General features: G+C 39.8%; 1 protein-coding gene across 1 annotated transcript in view; it reads right to left on the bottom strand.

Annotated features, from left to right (window-relative positions):
* Phlpp (PH domain leucine-rich repeat protein phosphatase) overlaps nucleotides 1–12,727 on the bottom strand; it is a 67,924-nt gene extending 55,197 nt beyond the window's left edge. Inside the window, exon 1 of the mRNA XM_070661293.1 lies at nucleotides 9,318–12,727. Coding sequence (XP_070517394.1) covers nucleotides 9,318–11,048 — 1,731 coding nt within the window. The 5' untranslated portion in view covers nucleotides 11,049–12,727. The remainder of the gene's footprint in view (nucleotides 1–9,317) is intronic.
* Between the last annotated feature and the right edge of the window lie 7,767 nt (nucleotides 12,728–20,494).

Raw genomic sequence — 20,494 nt, 5'->3', positions numbered from 1 at the left:
GGCCACCCTCGGCCAGACTTTCATTTCTCCCGGCACCAACGGCCATTTTGCACGGACACAGTTACCGCGAGTTTTGGACACCAGCTGAGTGTGTATTGTTTGTTTAAATCGAAATTCTGATAATAAAGTTCTCAGGGCTTCATTGAAACTTGACTTCTCCTCGCTTCATTGCACGGTTAATTTTCGAAGTAATTATATCGCGTAATGTTTTTTTTTTTTTTATTTAATAGCGATATTTAGCAAATATTTATTAATTTATTTATTTATTAAAATACAAATTGATTGTTGCAACGTGAATGTTTTCAGCGACACAAATGAGCTTCGGAATAATAATGCATTTTCGTTAATCAGATTTAATAGATGCGATTTTTACGCGGACTGCAAAAAGCGCTCGAAGCGGTAAATTGTACATCCGATTAAAGCTGCCGGAACAGCGCGAGATCTAGCCGACGATGCGCGTATTTTTGATTCGTAGTCCCCATTAATGTCAGCAAGTCGTTACTCGCGTTTGATAGAACCGATATTATCGATCCATCGGTACGTCCGAAGGGAAACTGGGCTACCTCTATTTCTCGAGAGACCCACACGTAATTAACAAACTCATTATAAGCGTTCCCTATGTGCGGCGATGTCGGTTTGCCGCGGCGTTGATTTTGTTAATTTCAAAACGTGAAAATTAGTTTGCCCTCGTGCATGTTTTAAGTTTGTTTCAAATGGAACGCGACGAAATTTCTGCCCGGAGTTGCGCGCAATACTTTTCCCAAAGATCTATTAATTTTATCTAAAAATCGTAATCACGATCCGTAATTGCAATTTAGATAATTACATCGTGCATTCATTACGTTGAATTTGCATCTAGAAATTATTATAAGTTATGAAAAAGTTATCGCAGTTGTAAAAATTATTACAAATTAGAAAACTTTTTTAATATTAACGTAAAAACAGTGTATGCCATTTTTTTTAATACAAGTAAATTATTAATTAGACATTTCTAATATATCTTTCGTTTTTAATAAATCGTTAATTTGTGTCTGCAAATATTTGGAAAATTAATTTATTAGCTAATTAGAGATAAATGCGAAACTGTGGAATTTCCTGTCGAAAAGTATACATATATGTGTAATATCGGATCGTATATTTGGTATGGAATAATTTGCGTTTGACTAGCGCAGCAGAAAGCTAAATAATTCTCAGCTGCTCTCGTAATTATCGAATAGTATTGAACGTCACACGAATTATGAAATATCTTTGTAGTGCTTATGTATTAATCGAGAACACAAAGGGGGGAGGTTTAATTTATAAGATCGTTGAAACTAATGCTCTATAATCTTTGCGGATTAATTAATTAACGCGTTTCCAGCCTTTTCGTGTTTTATAGTTTCAAATTCTTATAATGATATCGCTTAATCTCGTTTGAAATTACTTCATGAATTAAAATGGTATTTTAGGACATATATACCGCTAGAGTTTATGTTAAATAATCAATAATCAGTTAACATACTTGGGTTCTCTGCGTCTCCAATTTTTTTCATAGAATTAAAAATTATATATACATATAAAATCAATTTTCTTAATTTTTGCTGGAGAGATCGCTTCGTTACGTTAATTTATTCCGTAATTACGAAAACAAATTATTTATTCATAGTACAATTACGAATTTTCTTTTTAATTTTATCTTAAACAATCGAACTTTCCTTAGTTTCTAGATAATAAAATACATCGTGGCAACTTTTTTTTTTCCTTTTAATTAAATTCGACGATGTCACGCAATCTCTAACAATACACCAAAAAGCCGAGAGACTTCGGGTGCTCACCTATTTTCTTTGTTGATGTCATTAGACACCTGTTCGTAGCACGTTGTCGAATGCCTCACTCAATTCTTGTACGCGTGTTTATGCATGCTGGTATGCATGTGTGCGCCTTCGTATGTGTGTAAATGCAAACTGGCAAACACCTGCCGTCGCAAGCGCGCGGCGTTACGCGGCAGGTGCCCACCGGTAAATTCGTTTACATAATCGGGCGAGTTTAACTAGCGTTGAATTAAGCGCGACGAGCATGGAAAAACGGCGAAAAGACGGTCGTGCGCAAAGTGTGGCTAAGTAAATAGAATTAGCTTCCTTACGGGTCGACGAAGAAGCGCACGAGGTAATATTCGCGCGATTCTTTCAGCTGGGGAAAGGGTTGAGGCGAGCTTTTAAAGCCGTCGAAAGCCAGCCTCGTAATATTTTCATAATTTAATTAGCCGATGACCTGTTTATTTACTAATTCTCTAAGAAAAAAGAAATAAGCTCGAAAAAAAAAAAGCGGACGTTACATTTTCAGTTATTCTTCAATAAAGATTTTGGCAATTTCCGAACATTTCCGCAACAGCGTCGTCATTCGCATCGTTATTGTTTTAATTACGATCGTACCCTATCGACGAGAAATAAATATATGCGAGTCTCTCGATCTCGTAGAGCTTGACGAGATAACTTGTTATAATTTTGCAAGACGATAAATTTGCAAAATTAATTCGGTTGAAGAATTATTCTTACTGTAATCAAGTCCTTGCATGTCATTGTTTCCCCGAAACAGAAACACGCGTTCGGCTTTTTATCGTCGCTATCCCGTTCGTTATCACTTCGCTGGCCGCCGTGTGTACTTGGACGAGCGCCTTTAATTAAATAAGGCAGCGGCGCGTAAAAATTTATTCGCTTAACGAAAGAAAATTCTTGGCGTCGTTATGATTGACAATATTATTCCTGCCGTGCTCGAGATCGGATTTGCGCGACTGCCGGGCTGATTTTAATTAAAAATACAAATTGCTCTTCGGCCTATACCCGGGCGCTGCCATCGCGATTTCATTTCGAGTAACGCAGTCGTAATGCGGATTATTTATCCTTTTGCAGTGTAAGAGGATCAAGAGCGGGATCACATTTCTCGTGTGACTCGATTCCTCTTTGGACGTATAAATAATCAGTTCCTTGCTGTTCTACGAGTGAAAATTGAAATGTGCATTACGGAGCATAATTCACAAGGCTGCGATAAAAATTGAACAGACACACGCATAATTATGTAAATGTCAATAAAATTATATTAAGTAAAAATATTGTCCGAATCACAGATTGCCGGCGTTATTAATTTCAGCAAACGACGGTTTTAAGATAATTAAAATATACAACGCATACACAAAATGTGGAACACATAAAAACATTAAAAAAAAAAAAAAAACAGATTTACGGTATTTAAAAATTATTATCTCAACAAATAAAATTAATAACTTGCTGGTACAGAATCTAAAATTAAAATTTTGTTAATTATACAATATTAGATTCGTGAACTACGTTAAAGCTTACTTACTCGTTAATAAAAGAACCTACCATTTAATTTTCAATTCTTTATTTTCAAAATTTTAAAGATTTATTTTTAGTACCATTAGCACTCGTGATAGTTCTTAATAAATTTTATAAAGAGTACCGTTGATTTGCGTAAAAAAAAAATCTTTAAAATGTTGAGAATGAGAGACGCTGCGTCACGGGATAAAAAAAAATTCCACGTATCCAAAAATCGTCAACAGTAATTAGTTTACGTCGTTTGCGAATTTACATAACTATCAAACGTTCGTTCCAATAAATTTCTGCAATACGAAATCTTGTTGTTTATTGAAGCATCAAAAAGTCGTAAAAAAGATATCTCCCGCGACCAAGGCACAAAGTGCTTTTTGACGAAGCGATCGAAACTTTATCGTCGTCTATCCAGCATCCCTCTCACTCGTTACCTCCCAGTCTCTTCCATCTTTCTCTCTCATTTCCACTTTCTCTCTATCTCGATCCGTCGCCTCAGTTTTTCTTTTTTTTTTTTTTTTTTTTTTTTTTGCGATTCGCTCTTTCTGTTCCGTCGATACGCGAAAAAAGCGCAACGGCGAATCGTTAAGCGACGTTGGGCGCGCAGTAAAGAAACAATCGTTAAACAATGTTGCTCGTAAAGCGATGCTCGTTAAGTGCACTAACTCGTAAATGGCGCGTTTGCAAAACGGGAGTAACAAATTGCGATTTCAGTTAACCGTAAAAGGCTCCGTCGTCTGCGTTAGGAACAGAGGTTACAATAAAAGGAGGTGTGCCGCGCGCATTTTCGGGTAATCCCGACTTGGAACCAACGAACGGTGGTTATTAGAGCAACTGGTTGATGCTTTTGACTCGTATCAATTTTTTTTACACAACGGTAAAAAAAATATTGTATAAAGTTTTTTTTTTTGTTCGAATTCATTATTAAAAATTTTATTTCGTTATCTTCGTTACTTTTAGATGCTGTACAGCGAACTCGATTAATTTAATTGCAGATTCAAAAATAGATTAAAGATTCAAGTTAATTAAATTGGGGAAAATTAAAAAAAAAATTAAAATTTAAAAAAATAAAAAAAGAAAAGTTAGTGAATAATAATCAAGAAATAATATCTTTTTTATCGTATATAAAAATATGTGCAAAGCGTAAAGAGTATCTAAATTTTTTTAATTTTAATGTATACAGGGTGTCCCAGATCAGTGGACGATGCCGAAAATGATAAGTAGATTTAATCGAATTAAAACGAAAAGTCCTGTACCATTTTAAAAAATTTTCAATAGTTTTCAAGAAAAAAATTAATTTATGTACGCGTAAGAGCGACGAGGAAGCGTGGGCTGAGTGAGCGCGACAGACGACGGTGCCATTTCTAGTCATTCGCCTGTCGCGCTCACTCACGCGCAGCTTTCTTGTCGCTCTTACGCTTATACATTTAATATATTTTAATTTTTTTCTCGAAAACTATTGAGAATTTTTCAAAATGGTAAAGGACTTTTCGTTTTAATTCGATTAAATCTACCTATCATTTACGGCATCGTCCACTGATCTGGAACACCCTGTATATTATGTTTAATAATATTAATGAAATAATTTAATTAAAGCTTTAATTATAAAGTTTTTTTAATCGCCACTGGCAAACAAACTAACTAAATCTACTTCATCAAATCAAAAAATGTTAAAAAAAAAAAAAAAAAAGATATTCGATCCTCGCGAAGAAGTATTGTATTTTGTACGAAGACTTGACGGCTGTCAACCGTTCGCGTTTTCGATTCTCGTTGAGGGGAAAACTGTCTCGCGATCAAGAGACGCGGGACTTCAACGGTTTCTGGTATAAGTCTTCCCGACTCTCCGCATTGTTCCAACGAGTTGACAGATGAGCCTGACGTGTCAGGCCTGTCGGGCGCGCCCGAAACACTACTATCGCACGAAACGAGTTCTTCCGCGTTTAGTTCGCTCCAATTCGGGACGTGCCAGACTCCGCGGCCCCGATGCGGAATAATCTCCGTGCACCGGGAGTATTTAGAAACGGAATAGTAACGTGTGACAAGCTCGCGCGATTATCTCGCGAGATCGAATCCGCGAAGATGCAATAAACATCAAGTATCCTTTCGCGTCTGATTTTCATGCATCGCGTTTTGATAAGACATTAAGGCATCGAGACACGCTAGTAACAAGACGCATAATTTTTTTTTATATTAATTAACGGTTCCTTTTTATCCACGAATCTTTTTTGCAAAATTAATTTCTTGACGACGCATATCTAATAATAAAATAATAATAATAGTAATATAAGCGCATCAGTAAAAACGGAAAGGACGCAACGCTGCGAATGATTTTCAATTCGAAAGTCGGCTTCCGCTCGACGGGAATACCAAGTATTTTCCAGCGATGTTAAATCCTGCATTATACGTCCGTTGAATTCATTATCGTGTAGTCCGTCTTCGCGCATGTTTGTTCCCAAAGCGCGGCGAATGTTTCTCCCGGGAAGAAAAGCAGGGCCGATGCGGAAAGACTTTTAAATTATTTCAGTCCACCCTGAGAACTTGGGCTTGAGGAGTCTCCGGGCTAGCAGCTAAATATTCCAGCTTTTACACGTAAACTTCTCATATTTCACGAATTTCTTATCACGTACACGTTTCATTGTGTGTCTAAACGTTTAATTGCAGCTTGAAAGTTTTCCAGATTTTTACAGATTAAAAAAAGAAAAAAAATATATATATAAAAATAAAAAAAATTAATAATAATAAAAAAACTGGCAAAAATTCTAAGATACAGTTTTAACTTGCCATATTTTAATTACAACTTCTTTAAAACTATTTCTATGCGCAAGGAAAATTTTCTCGCTCGCAGTTCCGACCCTGGGTCGTCTCTCGAGAGATTCTACGATCCGCGGAATCTTCCGTTTGTTTTCATAGATTGGTCCTCTTTACTCGCGCATCGATCTCCTCCTTCGACCAATAACAATCGTTGGACGCGGAGTTTCGATCTAGAGAACCTCTTTCTCGCGCTGGGTGACAGTCCTCCCCGCGAATCCCACGGGATCCTTCCGAAATAATGCTCGCTTCGTTTCACATGTTGGAATTTTTGAACTTCCGCCTCCGCAGGTTCGTGCGCGCTCGTTATTTCATACGTTATTTCGACGCGAAAGCCCGATACGTGAAATATTGATCGCGCACCAGTCAATATTATTTCGATAATAACCCATTACCAATTAACTATCGAAATTACAACATCTATTTGGGTCGACGGTTGCTGAAATATTCGTATCAATGTACCGAGGAATGCTTGAGAGCGTTATTATTTCAATACGATTGGAAATTATATGTAATTTCTCGTTTAGTAATGTAATCCAACGTAACTGTGATCAATAATCCAAGGTCTTAAGGGAAACGCGTCTATTATTATGAAATTATGAAATTATTACGAAATTCTCAGATTGATTCGATTACACTGAGAAAATAATACAGTTACTTTTAGACCCGTTAATAATTTTATAATATTTCCTACGAGAAATACAATTTTTACATTTATTACGATTCTAAATATAATTAAGTATATCGTGATTGGGTTCTGAAGCAACTATATTTTTCTCTCACTCAGCTGACGAAAATCATCGTCTTCCTCTGACGTTTAAATTGTCGGAAAAAGAAAGTAAGGAACGGTTTCCCCAAATATTAGGTCAACTGTCGTGTGAGAAACTACTGTATTAACTCGACATGTCAATATTACTCGGTGCGCTTGTGATGTATGGTCTTCGCCGCGCATCGAAAGAAAATTATAATCACTTCTGGAGCCATCTATAATTTCACGATATTTCCAACGACAAATGTGATTCGGTCGATGAAAAATATAATCGAGTCGCGTCTGTTACTGGAAAATATCCTAAAACTATGTGGTTGGGATCGAAACTATACTCTTAGCTTAGTCCGAGTTCGATCGAATCGAAGCAGGATCTCTTTATCGACAAGCATCGCGTCGCTGCAGCGGTATAGATCCCCCCGGCAGCCTTTAATATCTTTGGCGCGTTGAAAATATAAAGATTCTTCGACGAACGCGCATCGGCTCCTTCTATTGCTTCCGCGGAACTTTGAGGGGCCGCCTTCCGGTTCGCCGGCGGAAAAATTCTCCTCACATGTGGCGATCGTGAACCCATATCTGTCTCGGTGACACGAATGAACTCAGGAATTTCCACGGTAAAAAACGCTCGGTTTTCACAGAGTACTTTTTGAACAAATAACGTTTGATGTCCACCTTCTGGACTTGGCGAATAAATAAAGATTGAAATATTTAATATTAATTGCGTTGCGCTTGTATTAGAAATGACGTTAAGAAACGCGGTGTAATTCTCGACTGGGGTTTCAAAGGTAAAATCTGGAAAGAATTCTCGGGTAAAGTCTGCGGAAAAGGGTCGGCCCGCTTTTTTCCCGCGTGGAAAGTGCTCAAGCAACCACCCGCGCGAATAACGTGAATAACAGGCGGAAAACTTGCTTTGCAAAAATGCAGCGCGTTCAATACGTCAAAGCGAAACGAATTATTGCGTGATAAATAATAATTTTCTTTTTGCTAAACATACGTAACGAAATTTCTATTTTTTTTTTTTTTTTTTTTTTTTTTTTTTTTTTTTGCGTATAAAAAGAGGCGATATTGAGATCGATATTTTTGAAAAATTATTTTAGCCGTGAAGGAGTGTCAATATGAATTTATATGTATATAAATGTGACTCACGTCCAATATTTTACTTCTATATGTATACTATAATACACTATATTTCGAATAATGTAATTTAATTAATTAATTAATAATTCCAGAATGATTAATAATACAATTAAATAGAAGTAATGCGACGTAGGAGTTATAATACATTGCAATTTTGAAATTAATTTTTGTAAATTGTTTTTATACGTATAATAAATAAGTTTATACTTTAGTACAAATATTTAAATGCACCAAGAGTATTTTTAATTACAAATTAATTTATTTTCTGACTGCTTAAAAATTAATTTAAATTTGTTTTTCTGCATCCATCTCTGTTTGCAAAGATGTTAAGTTAATAATATTATTTCAACTAAAATTATTTCAAACTTTATTGTACTTTTAATAATTAAACGTAGCTTTTAATCACAAATCTATGTTCTACATAGACATAATTATATTAATATAAATATAATTTTAACAAACATAACGATTACTTTTTAAATTTGGAGTATCTTTAACGTAAAGATATTCGATTATCGGTAGAGCAACACGCGGTTAATTATTTAACATTGCCTAGTTTCGCGTAAAACTGAATGTAATTGATAATTAACTGTTTGCGGTCAATTAAAAATTACAAGATAATCAAGTGCCTAAACGTCTCCGCTGCCAAAGGTACGGCGAGTAGAACGCCCTTGTCGTTCTTCTCGCAAGAGCATTAACTCGGTATTCAGCTCCGGTGGCTTTAGTAGTCCCATTGAGCCAAAACTTCTTTCACCGACTCGGCCGGCTATTTCAGTCTTAGACTCCTTTGATTACTCGCGCGTACGTCGTTATCTTTGAGAAACTGGCTCCTGCGCCGTGGTTGTCTCTCGACAGTGACGCACAACACGCTGTCTTAATTTTCTTTGAGGTCGCGAATTTCTCTCAAATAATTAATAATAAAAATTCTTAAAAGGGAACCTTAAAGCTCGCTCCAAAAAAAAAACTATTATAATTTCAGTAACTTCCGGCCTCGAGAAAATAATTAAATGTTAAAAGGCCGAATGAAGCGCGCTGACGCAAAAAACGATCCCGGCGTGTATTATTTCCAACGAGAGCAGTTCAAGGATCTCTCTCTCTTTTTTTTTTTATTTTTTTTATTTTTGTATTTGCAAAGCGTGGAAGATTAAGTCAGAATGACCTGTCAGGTTCCATCGCGTTCAAGGGAGCGTCATTTGCGTCTTGTATTTCATTATCTCGCGAGACAAACGGAACGCCGGCGCGCGAAGTTGAAGGGACAATCAGTGGCGGGGACTGGCGTTTACCTGAACAAACAGAGACAAGTCGTCTCCCAGCAGCATGTCCCTGCAGACGTCCCTAGCCGTGGTGTCCAGAGTAAGATATACGAGGCTGCTCTCGATCCCCGTGTGTATCCTCACCCACCCGCCGCCGTTCCCGACGTCCACCCCGACTCCCGAATCCCAGGAGGAGTTGAAGGTATCCGGGTGGTTGGCGGCGTCCTTCGAGCCTTTCACGCTCGAAGGGCTACCGCTCTGTATAGAGTCCGTGCTAAAGCTGTCCTTCTCCTCGGTGCTGTCCCCCGACGTCGCCTGCGTCCGCTCGCTGTCGAATCTATCGATAGTCTCGTCGAGATTTTCCAGGATCTCGTTCTCCAAAATCCTCTCGTCTATCGCGGCGTCCTCGCTCGCGACTCGCGAACTCGCATCGGCCTGCGTATCCGATCGATCGGCTCTCGAATCCTCCGCATTTCTCCGCGAGCCATTATCCACCGGCTCGTTACGGAACGGATCGCAATTTTCGGGATACAATCTGGAATTTTCCAGACAATCCAGAGTCTCGAGTGAGTCGTTCGCTTTCGTGGAGACGTTCTCATTTGCGTTGAAGATCGAACTTTCTTCCGACAATCGTCCTTTCTTGTTTTTCAATTTCACGTACTTCGACGGCTGCCCAGCGTCGTCCGCTTGGCGCGAGAAGTTTATCTTGGCCGCCAAGCTAAAGTTTGCATTTTCGCAAACGGTCCTGCAGTCACTCTGATTCGCGGCTCTCAAACTGTCCTTTTTCTCCCCGCGGCTCTTAATACTTTCGTAGTGACTCGCAGGCAGGACTGATTTATTGGTGTCTACTAGTCTATAGGTATCCCGCTTGGCGGAATCTTTTCTGCAAGTTTCCTGATTAGAGATATCCTGCTTAAGAATGCCCGGACTCTTTTGATCGCTCGGCTTGTTTTTCCGCTTGATTTCCGTGTAGACGTGCTCTTCCGGGTCGGCTCTGTCCTTCACGCGGTTTCTAACAGTCTGATCCTTCGAGTCCTTGGTGCGCTTGGACTTTTGCTGAAACCTCTCATAGTTGGCTAGGATCTTCTGGTTGAGCTCGTGGATTAATTCGAGCCGCTTCGAGATCGAGTCGCCGGATTTGTTCTTGGCTCTTCTCGACCCGTCAACGCCGTTCTTCCCGAGCGTGTTCTGTTGCCTCTGTTTCCTCGCGGCGAAGCTGGGAATACCGATCTCGTATTTCGAGTCGCTCTTGAGGACGTTCACGTCCCCCTCATTCGTCTCGATCGAACCGGAGTTTCCGCGATGCCTTCGATCCGCGGGAAACCCGGACACGTTCATCAGCTCCAGTGTCGACTTCGCCGGCGACAACGACGATAATTTGGCCTCGCGATTTCGCTCGAGACGCCTACCGGGTTTCGATTTACTTTCTATTTCCCTTCTGCGAGTGTCACTCAACTCGATACCCTTCTTGCCGTCGGGGCGAATAGCCAATCCAACACTGGAGCCGCTGCTTAAACTGATCCTCTCGTTCATCTCCCAGTTCATCAATAGTCCGCTCCGACCGTTGTCCTCGTCGACGCTTTTGCCGGCTGCGAGACGCAGACCGGGTTTCTGATGTGCCTCTCGGCAGGAATCTTTCGGAATATTTACGGCGGTTCTCTGTTTTAACCCTCTTGTGGATGATAATCGGCGAGATCTTCGCAGCTTCACGGATGACGTGGGGGCAATTGTTTGATTGTTGGATGCGTTGGCGATTAACATTTTAGTCGCGGGATTTGTAATTAATCCACAAATTATGATTGTCCAAAAATTTATTGATTTGGTACTAAAACGATTAATAACTTTGTTAAAATAACGCTAATAAATATTATTAAAGAGACAATTTATTTTATGGTTATTATTAGAAATATTATATTAAAATTTATTAATTTATTTTTTATTAGTAAAAAGTAATTAGAAAATAACTGTTTATTTTTAAATAATTAAACTATTATATAAAATTTATATTTAATTTCCCCAATGATTTATAAACCCTTGACTTTAAAAATTTTCAATTTTAATTTATATAAACAAATAAATTACGTTTATTATGTTAAAATTAATTTATCACCTCTTTTGAACGGATAAATTAGAGATAAAATTTTGTGATTTTACGAAATATCGTGTTCGGTTTCGTGTTATTTTCAAATTTATATTTTATTAAATAATTTATTAAATAATTGATTAAAAAGTATATAAAATATTCTGATAGAAGAATCATATTTTATATAGAATTTGTACAGAATTTCTTCTTTCACAATTTTTTATATACACTATCATTTTCTAGACTGCCAAATAAAAGAATATATAAATTAGTTATATTCGCAAAATAAAAATATATAAAAAAAGGTCCCTTTTTATATTCTATTACGCGCAAATTCAAAATAACTGGCATGATCGAATGACAGCGACGTCATAGAATTTGCAAAATCGCGGTAACGATTACGCATTGCGAAATAGCGAAATTTCCACATGACGGAAGTAGAGTCGCGACAGATTGTCGGTAAATGATTGCGCTGATACTATAGGGAACGTATTGCTATCGTTTTTACGTGTTCGGAATGCATGTAGGGGAAGCCGTCATGCTTGGATGCTTATTTTAGCAGCGCTGACATTCATAGTACGTACGTAGTAATGCAGTCGGTTAAAGTATCCTCATATCCATAAAATACTAACGGACAAACGTTCGAGAGATTGAATCTTTAAATAATATTGAGATAATTATTACGTACATTGCATAAAAGAAACTTATTGATTCAGCAATCAAAAATTATTGACAAAATTATTCTAATATTAATTGTCGTATTTTCCAACTCCGTCGTTATCGCAGAAATAATGCATTAATTTTTTTCAAACCTGTATCTGACACGACTAGATACGTTATCGATATAAATACAATTTATATTCTCGTGCGCATTTAATTTTTAATATTTCGGGAAAGCGATTCTTATTAATTAAATTGACTGATTTGATTAAAGTGACGATATAATATCGACAATATCTGACAAATTTTGAAATATTGAAAAGGGTTTTAGTTTCTAAATCGGATGTTTCGAATGGCGCGAGACGTTTCTCATAGCTAAGTGCGATGAGTTATTCATATTCCGTATCAAAAAAGAGAGAGAGAGAGAGAGAGGCCTGTACAATAAATCTGTCCTGCCGAGACGTGACGTTTATCCGATCTCGCGTCATTGTCGCTGATTGTCGCGCGCACGTCGCGAGTGATCAGAGAATTCGATCCCGGCGGGGAATTACCTTTCAGCCGTCGTGGCGAAATACATAACCGTGAAACGTGTGAAAGTAATCCGCGGGGGAGCGGCCGGGAAGACGAAGAAAAGAAGATGCGAATACGTGTTGCACTTGCGGCTGCGAATCACGTAGCCGCGCTTTCTATTTATCCATCGTCCCGCGGCCGAAAAGGAATTCATCTTGAGTTTATCGCCGCGCTCGGCCGAGAAAATTTATACCGAGGGGAAGAAAGGGGAAAAAGGGCCGGGGCAGCGGAGCTACTTCCTTTCTCACGAAATGCGAGCTTCCGGGGCGTGTCGCGGCGTTATGCTCGGGATAAATTTGAAACGACAAAAAGGCGCGGAGGACACTCGGATGGCACGTTGATCAACGGACAGACTCATGTGAGCAAGCTGGGTAATGAATGCGATGAAAAGAAATGGAAATGAGGTAGCTTCCTCCACAGCGTGATTTTTTTTTTTTTTTTTTTTTTTTTTCCGTTGGTGCGCGAACTGCGTATACGTACATACATAATGTTCCGAGTTGCGGAAAAAGACGAAAAACATAGTTGTTAATCTTAATCTCGCGAAGTATTAAATTATACTTAAATTACTAATTATAAATTTGTTGCAAGATTTATTAAAAATTAAAAATAATTCAGTTACCGTATACAGAATAAATGTATAATTTTTTTTTTTTTTTTTAATACGTATGAATTTGTGATTGAAGTAGGATAGCGATTAGTTATAATCAGGCCGTTTATCGTCGAATTTAATATTAATTTACAGTAATATTGTTTTGACTGGGCAGACAGTCGCCAGTCCGCGATAATCCAAGCTTGTTAACAAAGGCAAATATTAACCAGCGAGAACAATCATTAACGACAATACCGTAGGCGGCCATTTGTCAACAGAACCGTAGCGGTGATGATTTCCATCGAGTCACCTGCCAATATTATCGAGCAAATATTTCCGACTAACAGAGTTTGGCCGAACACTGCCGGATCGATATGCATTATCTATCGGAAGGCGAAACCGGTGTCGACGGATTACGGAGGCACAGCGGTGTTTTCCTCGAGATTTGTGGCGAGAAACTTGATAAGCGCACATAAATATTTTAATTACACGGCCACGATAATTTACACGTTATTTTGTTCCTTGCACCGGTAAAGGAAAATGATACAGCTTTCGTTTATTCATCTTATAACAGATACAATTTAATTTCATTTTATTCAGCTGTAAATTAAAATATAACGACAAAATAGCGTTCTTTTAATAAAATTGAGTCATTATTTTAAAACTGGTTTTTAGTTCTTTTGTCTAAATAATTAAAGGTAATTAAAATAAAAATGTACCGCGTGCAATAAACATAAAATAAAAAAAATGTTTCTTTTTTTTGTCGAATCAAGAATTTATATATCATTGGCGAAATATTCGCGTATCTTGATTGAAAGTTTTACAAGTGCATTTATAAAATTGTTTAATCAATAAGTTTATTATCAAATTTTAATAAACGTTAAATTAAAAAAGCTGCCGTAAAGCAATATTTACTTTAATGTTTAATAATCAGGAATTCCATTAGCGCGAAACCGTAGGAGATAGAACACAATGCGAATCAACGGATTCGACTTTTATTTCTCAACTTACGCTGCGACTGTTGAATGCTCTGGCTCACTTCGATAATTATCCTTCAACTCCGTTGGAAATTGACACAAAATGGAAATATCCGGCGTTCAACAATTTCGCGTTAACGAAGAAATATTAAAAGACCGATATGGCGTAAACTAAACGCAAAAAGACGGCGGGGGAAATCGGTGCTCGTGCTACATTTATCGAAACAGACGCGTCGATTCGCGAGGTAGTCATCACGGACACTGGCTGTCCAGGGTTCAGGATTGTCGTATCGCACCCGGCATCGTGCATACATCGGCCGAGCCACCTGTCTCTCTTTCTACCTGTTGGCCGCCGAAGGACAGAAACGGAAGAGAAAGAGAGAGCGAACGGAGAGAGACAGAGAGAAAGAGAGGAGAGAGATAGAGTTCCGTGCCCCAGGTGGAGGGAGGAGAGAGAAAGGTACCTTCGGTCTCTCCGTTCCACGTGTTCGCGTCACGTGTACAGCTCGCGAGGAAAGAGGAGGACGCGACGCCCGACCCTCGTCGGGGAGCCAACGGCTACGGAACGACGTACTTCCGGTCTTGGGGAATGGTTCGAGAGGACGATTGGGTTTCGGGGAGCGCCTGGGAAAGGCTGGCCGGCGAGCGGAGATAGTAAAGGGCCCGTCAGGTGATCTCAATAACGAGAGACGCTCCGCCGTCCAGCCGACTCTGGATTATGAAATTTTCACGTCGCTACCACGTTCGCGTCTTCGAAGATCGTCCACCGCCGAGAGGGATTATATTCCGAAATTTACGATCAGTTTTATCAATATCGGTTAACTTAATCTCCACTTTTTAACTCAATTACTGAATTCCGAATGGAAGGAGATAAAGAACCTGGTTAATTATGAGAGACGTTAATTCAGACTTCGATAAAGTCGACTGTCTCGTTACAATATGCGATCGAGAATGATAATTAAAACTTTTCCATAAGTGAGACTTCCACGTATTTCTATGATAACGAGTATTTTAGTAACAAAAACAAAAGAATATTCATTGAATGAAAAAAGAAAAAGAACTTATTTTAACTAATCGTTGCTAAGCAGCTATTTTAGACAGCAATTGTCTCGGAAGTGTAGCTCCGTCGCAAAAATACGACTGGTATTACTTCATAACAGAGCTGTTTATTGTCGCCTTAAAAGAGTTACGCTCGGCGTGAAGGAGGCCATTCCCACGCGTCTCTTTCGTCTGCCTTTCTCGGGCAAAACGCGCTGCACCGATTGTGCCGGAGCCAGGAAGCGGTCGCGTCGCGCGTTTGTGCGGTCGCCGAAAAAAAAAAAAAAAAGAGCCGTGTTCGTCCCGGTCAAACGACTCGACACGTTTGCACGTGGCAGCGCACGCACCGCGATTTACTCTCTCTCGAGAGCCCGCAGCCTCGGAAGTCACGCGCGAAGCAGTGGAGGGCTGTAAACTCGCAGTTACACGCTCGAGAACTATCGCCCGCGCAATTTACGGTACGCAGTAACCGTCGTGGATCCAGTCGGGAGAAGATTTATTAAAACGAAGCCCCGTCGCGCGCGAGATTTATGAAATGAAGAATCTGCGCGGGCGAGTCTCCGCGGTATCGCCGAAATTAGCTCACGTTCACTGAAGAAGACAGGGGGGGTTCCCACCCCTCGATCGCGTCGCGAGTCGCTCCCTCGCGCGGACTCGGCTCGTTCGAGATTCTACGTCACCGCGCTTTGCGTTAAATTACTCGCGTTTAAGTAAATATTGCGAAATAAAATACCGGCGGTGTTCCCCCGCGACGTTACGTTATCAAGTATCCGCAAAGGTATCCTTTCTCCTCCGCGCCCCTTTCGGTTGACGAATAAAGAAAGAGGTCTTTTGTCCGCGGCGAGAATCTGTATCAGGTCTCTCCCCATCCCGGAGGAGCTAACAATGGTGGCTTTAAATTCACCTCCCCCGATCTCTCCAGAACGCAGCCCGCGTCAGCGCGGGCTATTCGGGTTACTTCCACCTTCTCCTTCCGACCTCCTTCTTCATTGTCTTCGGTTGTACCAGCCCTATCGCGGACTCCTCTCTCGCCGTAATTACAAACGAAGCCAATTAAAGCTGATGAGCCTAAATAGCCCCGGCGCTGTGGTTTGACTGCCGCCTCCAAAGCCGCTCGCGACACAATAGCGCTGGCTGCTGTCGTCGCGAGAACTGCGCGCCGTTCTCGACGATTTTGTTTAATAAAGATCGGATAGATTAGAGAATAGCGTCGCTAAACGACGATTTATTCGAACAGTAATCGTAACATTAAAGTTTTATGTACTCTCTCTTGCTCCTTTTAGTCCCTATCGATTCAAACTGATTAATTTCTATTAATTTCTATTAATAATAAAATAATAATTTGGCACTTAGAAATCCGCATTGCAGAAGTTTACGCTGCTTTTTCTCGCTAATAACGCTCGGGTGAGGGAAAAGGCGAAACTGAGGAAACGTCATTTTTCTTGGCAAAGCTCGGTGAAGCGTTCAAGTATTAGGACGTCAGGCGATTTCAATCGTCGCGACGTCCAGATCGCCGCGAGTCGAAAGCTGTCGGTCCGTATAATCCACTCCCGAGCACCGTCTAATCGCCCCTCGGATTTCCCTCGGTGATCCCACTTGACCTTCTTTCGGCCACCCCCCGAGTAAACCGGTCGAAGGGGCGGGATTCGGCCGATATTTAATTGATCGCGACTCCCCCGACGCCCGTGCTCGATCTCTCGATTTCGCGACTCGGTCCGATTTACCTATTACCCGCTCGTGAAATATTGGCAAACTCCGCAGCTAGATTAACGAACTCATGATTTATCGGTCCCTTTTTGGCTCCGGCCGATTAATGAGAGACGGTCACTTGTCGACCTCAATCCCGCCGCAATATTTACGATGATCACTTATCAACCGTTATTTACTGGAAATTATCCTTTGTCGCTTTTCTCCGCTACTTCTACGCGTTTTTAAATTGAAAAATTGTATATAACAATTTGGGACTGCGCGGCTAAAAATATATACTCAAAATTGTAAACGTTAAACTGAAAAGAAAAATTGTTGATTTGATTAAATATTTTTTATAAAAAAAAAAAAGAAAAAAAACCGTGTGAACGCAGTGCTATCTTTGCGAGATAGTTAAGTAATCATTTAAGTAAAACATTACGTGTATTAATTGTAATATTATAAATAAAATTTCTGGACAATAAATGAATAATTGCCGACAAGATCTAAAGGTAAAAATTAGCGATTCCACGGAGAAGCGGTGCCAGCCTCTCGTATCTTTTGATGTCAAATTTCAACCCAAAGCGGTCTCAGAATTCCTTTTCAAATTACAACGACTCACTTAACAATTCCGATTTTATTAAGAGTCTCGCGCGGAAGTGAGAGCTCGGGCTTTTCCGTAAATCGGAACGAAAAGGGAGAACGAGGGATAAATGGAAGAACGGCGGTCGGCGCAATGATAATTAAAACGTAAAATTATGAGACGTAAATCGAGAGGCTGGGAAGTTCGGCGATGACAACGGCCGTATTCTCCTGCGTGCAAAGGGCCCTTAATGCGTAACGTAATTTGCTTCGGTTTTAATGAACGGTGTAAATCATTCCCGAGCCCAGAGATAGAGAGAGGAAAGGACGAGAGTGAGATTCTCGCGCGAATTATCGAATTCAATTACTAAATTAAACTGAAGGGACAATCTCACTTTTTCAAACTTTGTTAGCTTCTTCGACGTAGTTTATCAAACTCGTTTTACCTCCGTCGAACTTTTATCAACTATTATTAACGCTCTTGTTTAACAGGACGGGAAGTTTGATCAAACCCTGCGTAATTATGAGCCGGTCGTTGAAGCGGATCCATTCGATTTGTAACGCGATAGTAAATAATCTTGATTCGAAATCCAATCTTGGATGATTCCCCAACCCCCGACGACAAATCCTGTGGATATGCCGGGATATGTCGATGCGCGGCTTTCATCCGCGATGACAGTAATGTCCGCAAATCCTCTACAAAAACACGATTCGCACATATGCAAGACAGGTTGACACTGTTTTCGATACTACTATGTACAGTCATTTTAATCTTATCTAGAGAGAGAGAGAGAGAGAGAGAGAGAAAGAGAGAGAAAGAGAGGAAATGAATACATTGATTGTTAATTTACAGCAAAATAATATATCTATTATCTATATCTAAAGTCTATTTGACATTTTGCAAAAATTTTCAAACTACTTTTCTTCTCCTATCTGAATAATGTATAAAAATATACGTAAAATTGTATTTTATACATTTTAAAATCAATTTTTACAAGCAAACTTTTTTTTTTCTAAAGGAAGAAAGCGATCTTCGATAAGATCTCAAAGCGGTTTGACGCGTAAAACTTGTAATCGTAGGAAAAAAATAAGAAAAATAAAAAATAAAAAAAGAAGAAGAATCCGTTTTACGTCCTCTTACGCGTAAGTTGACGTTCTTTTTAGTGGCGCAAAATAAAAGGAAGCGCGACATAACACCTGTCGCCTGTCGCGGATACGGTTCATCCCGTGCTGGAGTACCCGGCAATTCGTTTCACTCTCGGTGCCTGCGAGTTTAGGGATTCCGACGGCGTTCTAAGGATATTGCCTTTCGCAGTACGTCACGCACAACGTCGCGCGCATAGTAAAAACGAGCCGGCGCCGGTTTAGGAATACCTGAGCGAGCTATCGTGCCGATCCGAAAGAAATGTCAAACGAAGTCAAATGACGCGGAAAGTCCTGGCGATCAATCGCGCCCGCTGTCGCGAACGAGAACATCGTGCATGTCGACGCGCGCCGATGCCATACGTCGTTTCGATTAATTCCTCGAGAGAAAACAAATCGGCGCACATCCGCGGGCCTTTTTTTTCAATTCCCTGAGAAACTAAATACTCTCGCGACGGCACATGAAAACGTTGTCCCCCCACGCAGATCGAACAATAGTTGCGCACAAGAGACAACTGAATCACTGAGCGTTTAATGACCAGTTGTGTCTCTCCAACGTAATTATTAGCGTCGGATAATACTCGCATTGTACGGCGATATTTAAAAGAGTTAATCAGCTCGCTAATGAAGCCCCGTATCAAATTTGCACGTCGCGCGCGGGACAGAATTATTAGATGAATAAAATCCCGTAACGTGACACACGCCGCGGTCCCCCGGTACAATGGATTTTAGCGCGGGCCGTTCCTTTCTGTTTGAATTTTACCGGATAAATCTCATTTAACGTCAGGTTTAACGTCGCGCCTCGTAATCCCCGCTAATCTCGGTTTAATGAGAAGGTAATTTCGCGCCGGAGTTATCGACGTTTATGCCCTGTCGCGGAGATCAACCATCCCGCCCGTCGTTAGTATAATACCAGTTACGTCCAATGCCTGTCGGGACGGCCGCGTTCTAATCCGATCCTACTTGGTTTACACGGCGGCGAGTCGAACGTAATCCGGATCCTGACCCCCGCGCAAACACGGCCGGCGATGCCGAAGACGCGATTTCCGCCCGCGGAGGAGACGGAGCCGAGTATCGCCCGGTTTTATTAAGTAATAATATACAGGGCGTCTTAAGCAACACGTCGAGCCGGAAAAGCTGCGAGTAGAAAATTAGAATCGAGAACGAGTCATTCGGGAGCGTGCTATTAGCGTTAATTTTCGCATCGCTTTACTCAGTCGTATATAAGGGAGTAATGAAAAATTATAAAAACTGTCTTACTTTTAATTGATTAATTATTTGTTATATATATATTAGGTAGTAAATTATTTTTTATTATGTTTTATTATGTTCCTTTTTAACGCGACGTATGTAGGTATACCAAAGTTAATTTATTATATTATAATTTGTCACGTTAGATCGATCAATTAATTCACGTCTGGTATTATTGCGATATGATATCCAATTTTATCAGATCGAACGAATCAATGTAGATTAATTAATGTAGGTAGACATTCGATTCAACTTTTGTTCCTATGTATAAATTTTATTTTGTACTTCACTATTGGTTATAATATCGCTATAAATATTCCAAATATCTGTAATTTTATAGATCCACAATTAATAATAAATTCAGAATCGCGTAGAATTTTAGCCCGTGGAATAAAGCAGATTTACGACATTATGAATTCATGACACTTTAAAGCCTGGATTAGATTTTCCATTTTGCATATACGCTATTTTCAAAATCTGCTTAATCTGCCTTCGAACCCGTTTTGATTAAACAGTTCGCTCGCTAAGTGTATATGCGCACTTTAAGCGATAGATAGGAATCTTGATGCTAACGTATAAGTAATAGTTACAAAATTATTTTTCGTTCTAATTGCGTGACATATTTTTT

This window comes from Cardiocondyla obscurior, linkage group LG09, assembly GCF_019399895.1.
Source record: "Cardiocondyla obscurior isolate alpha-2009 linkage group LG09, Cobs3.1, whole genome shotgun sequence".
NCBI classification, from domain to species: Eukaryota; Metazoa; Arthropoda; class Insecta; order Hymenoptera; family Formicidae; genus Cardiocondyla; species Cardiocondyla obscurior.
Note: the sequence above shows the minus strand (reverse complement) of the source record. Positions and strands in the feature narration are given on the sequence as shown.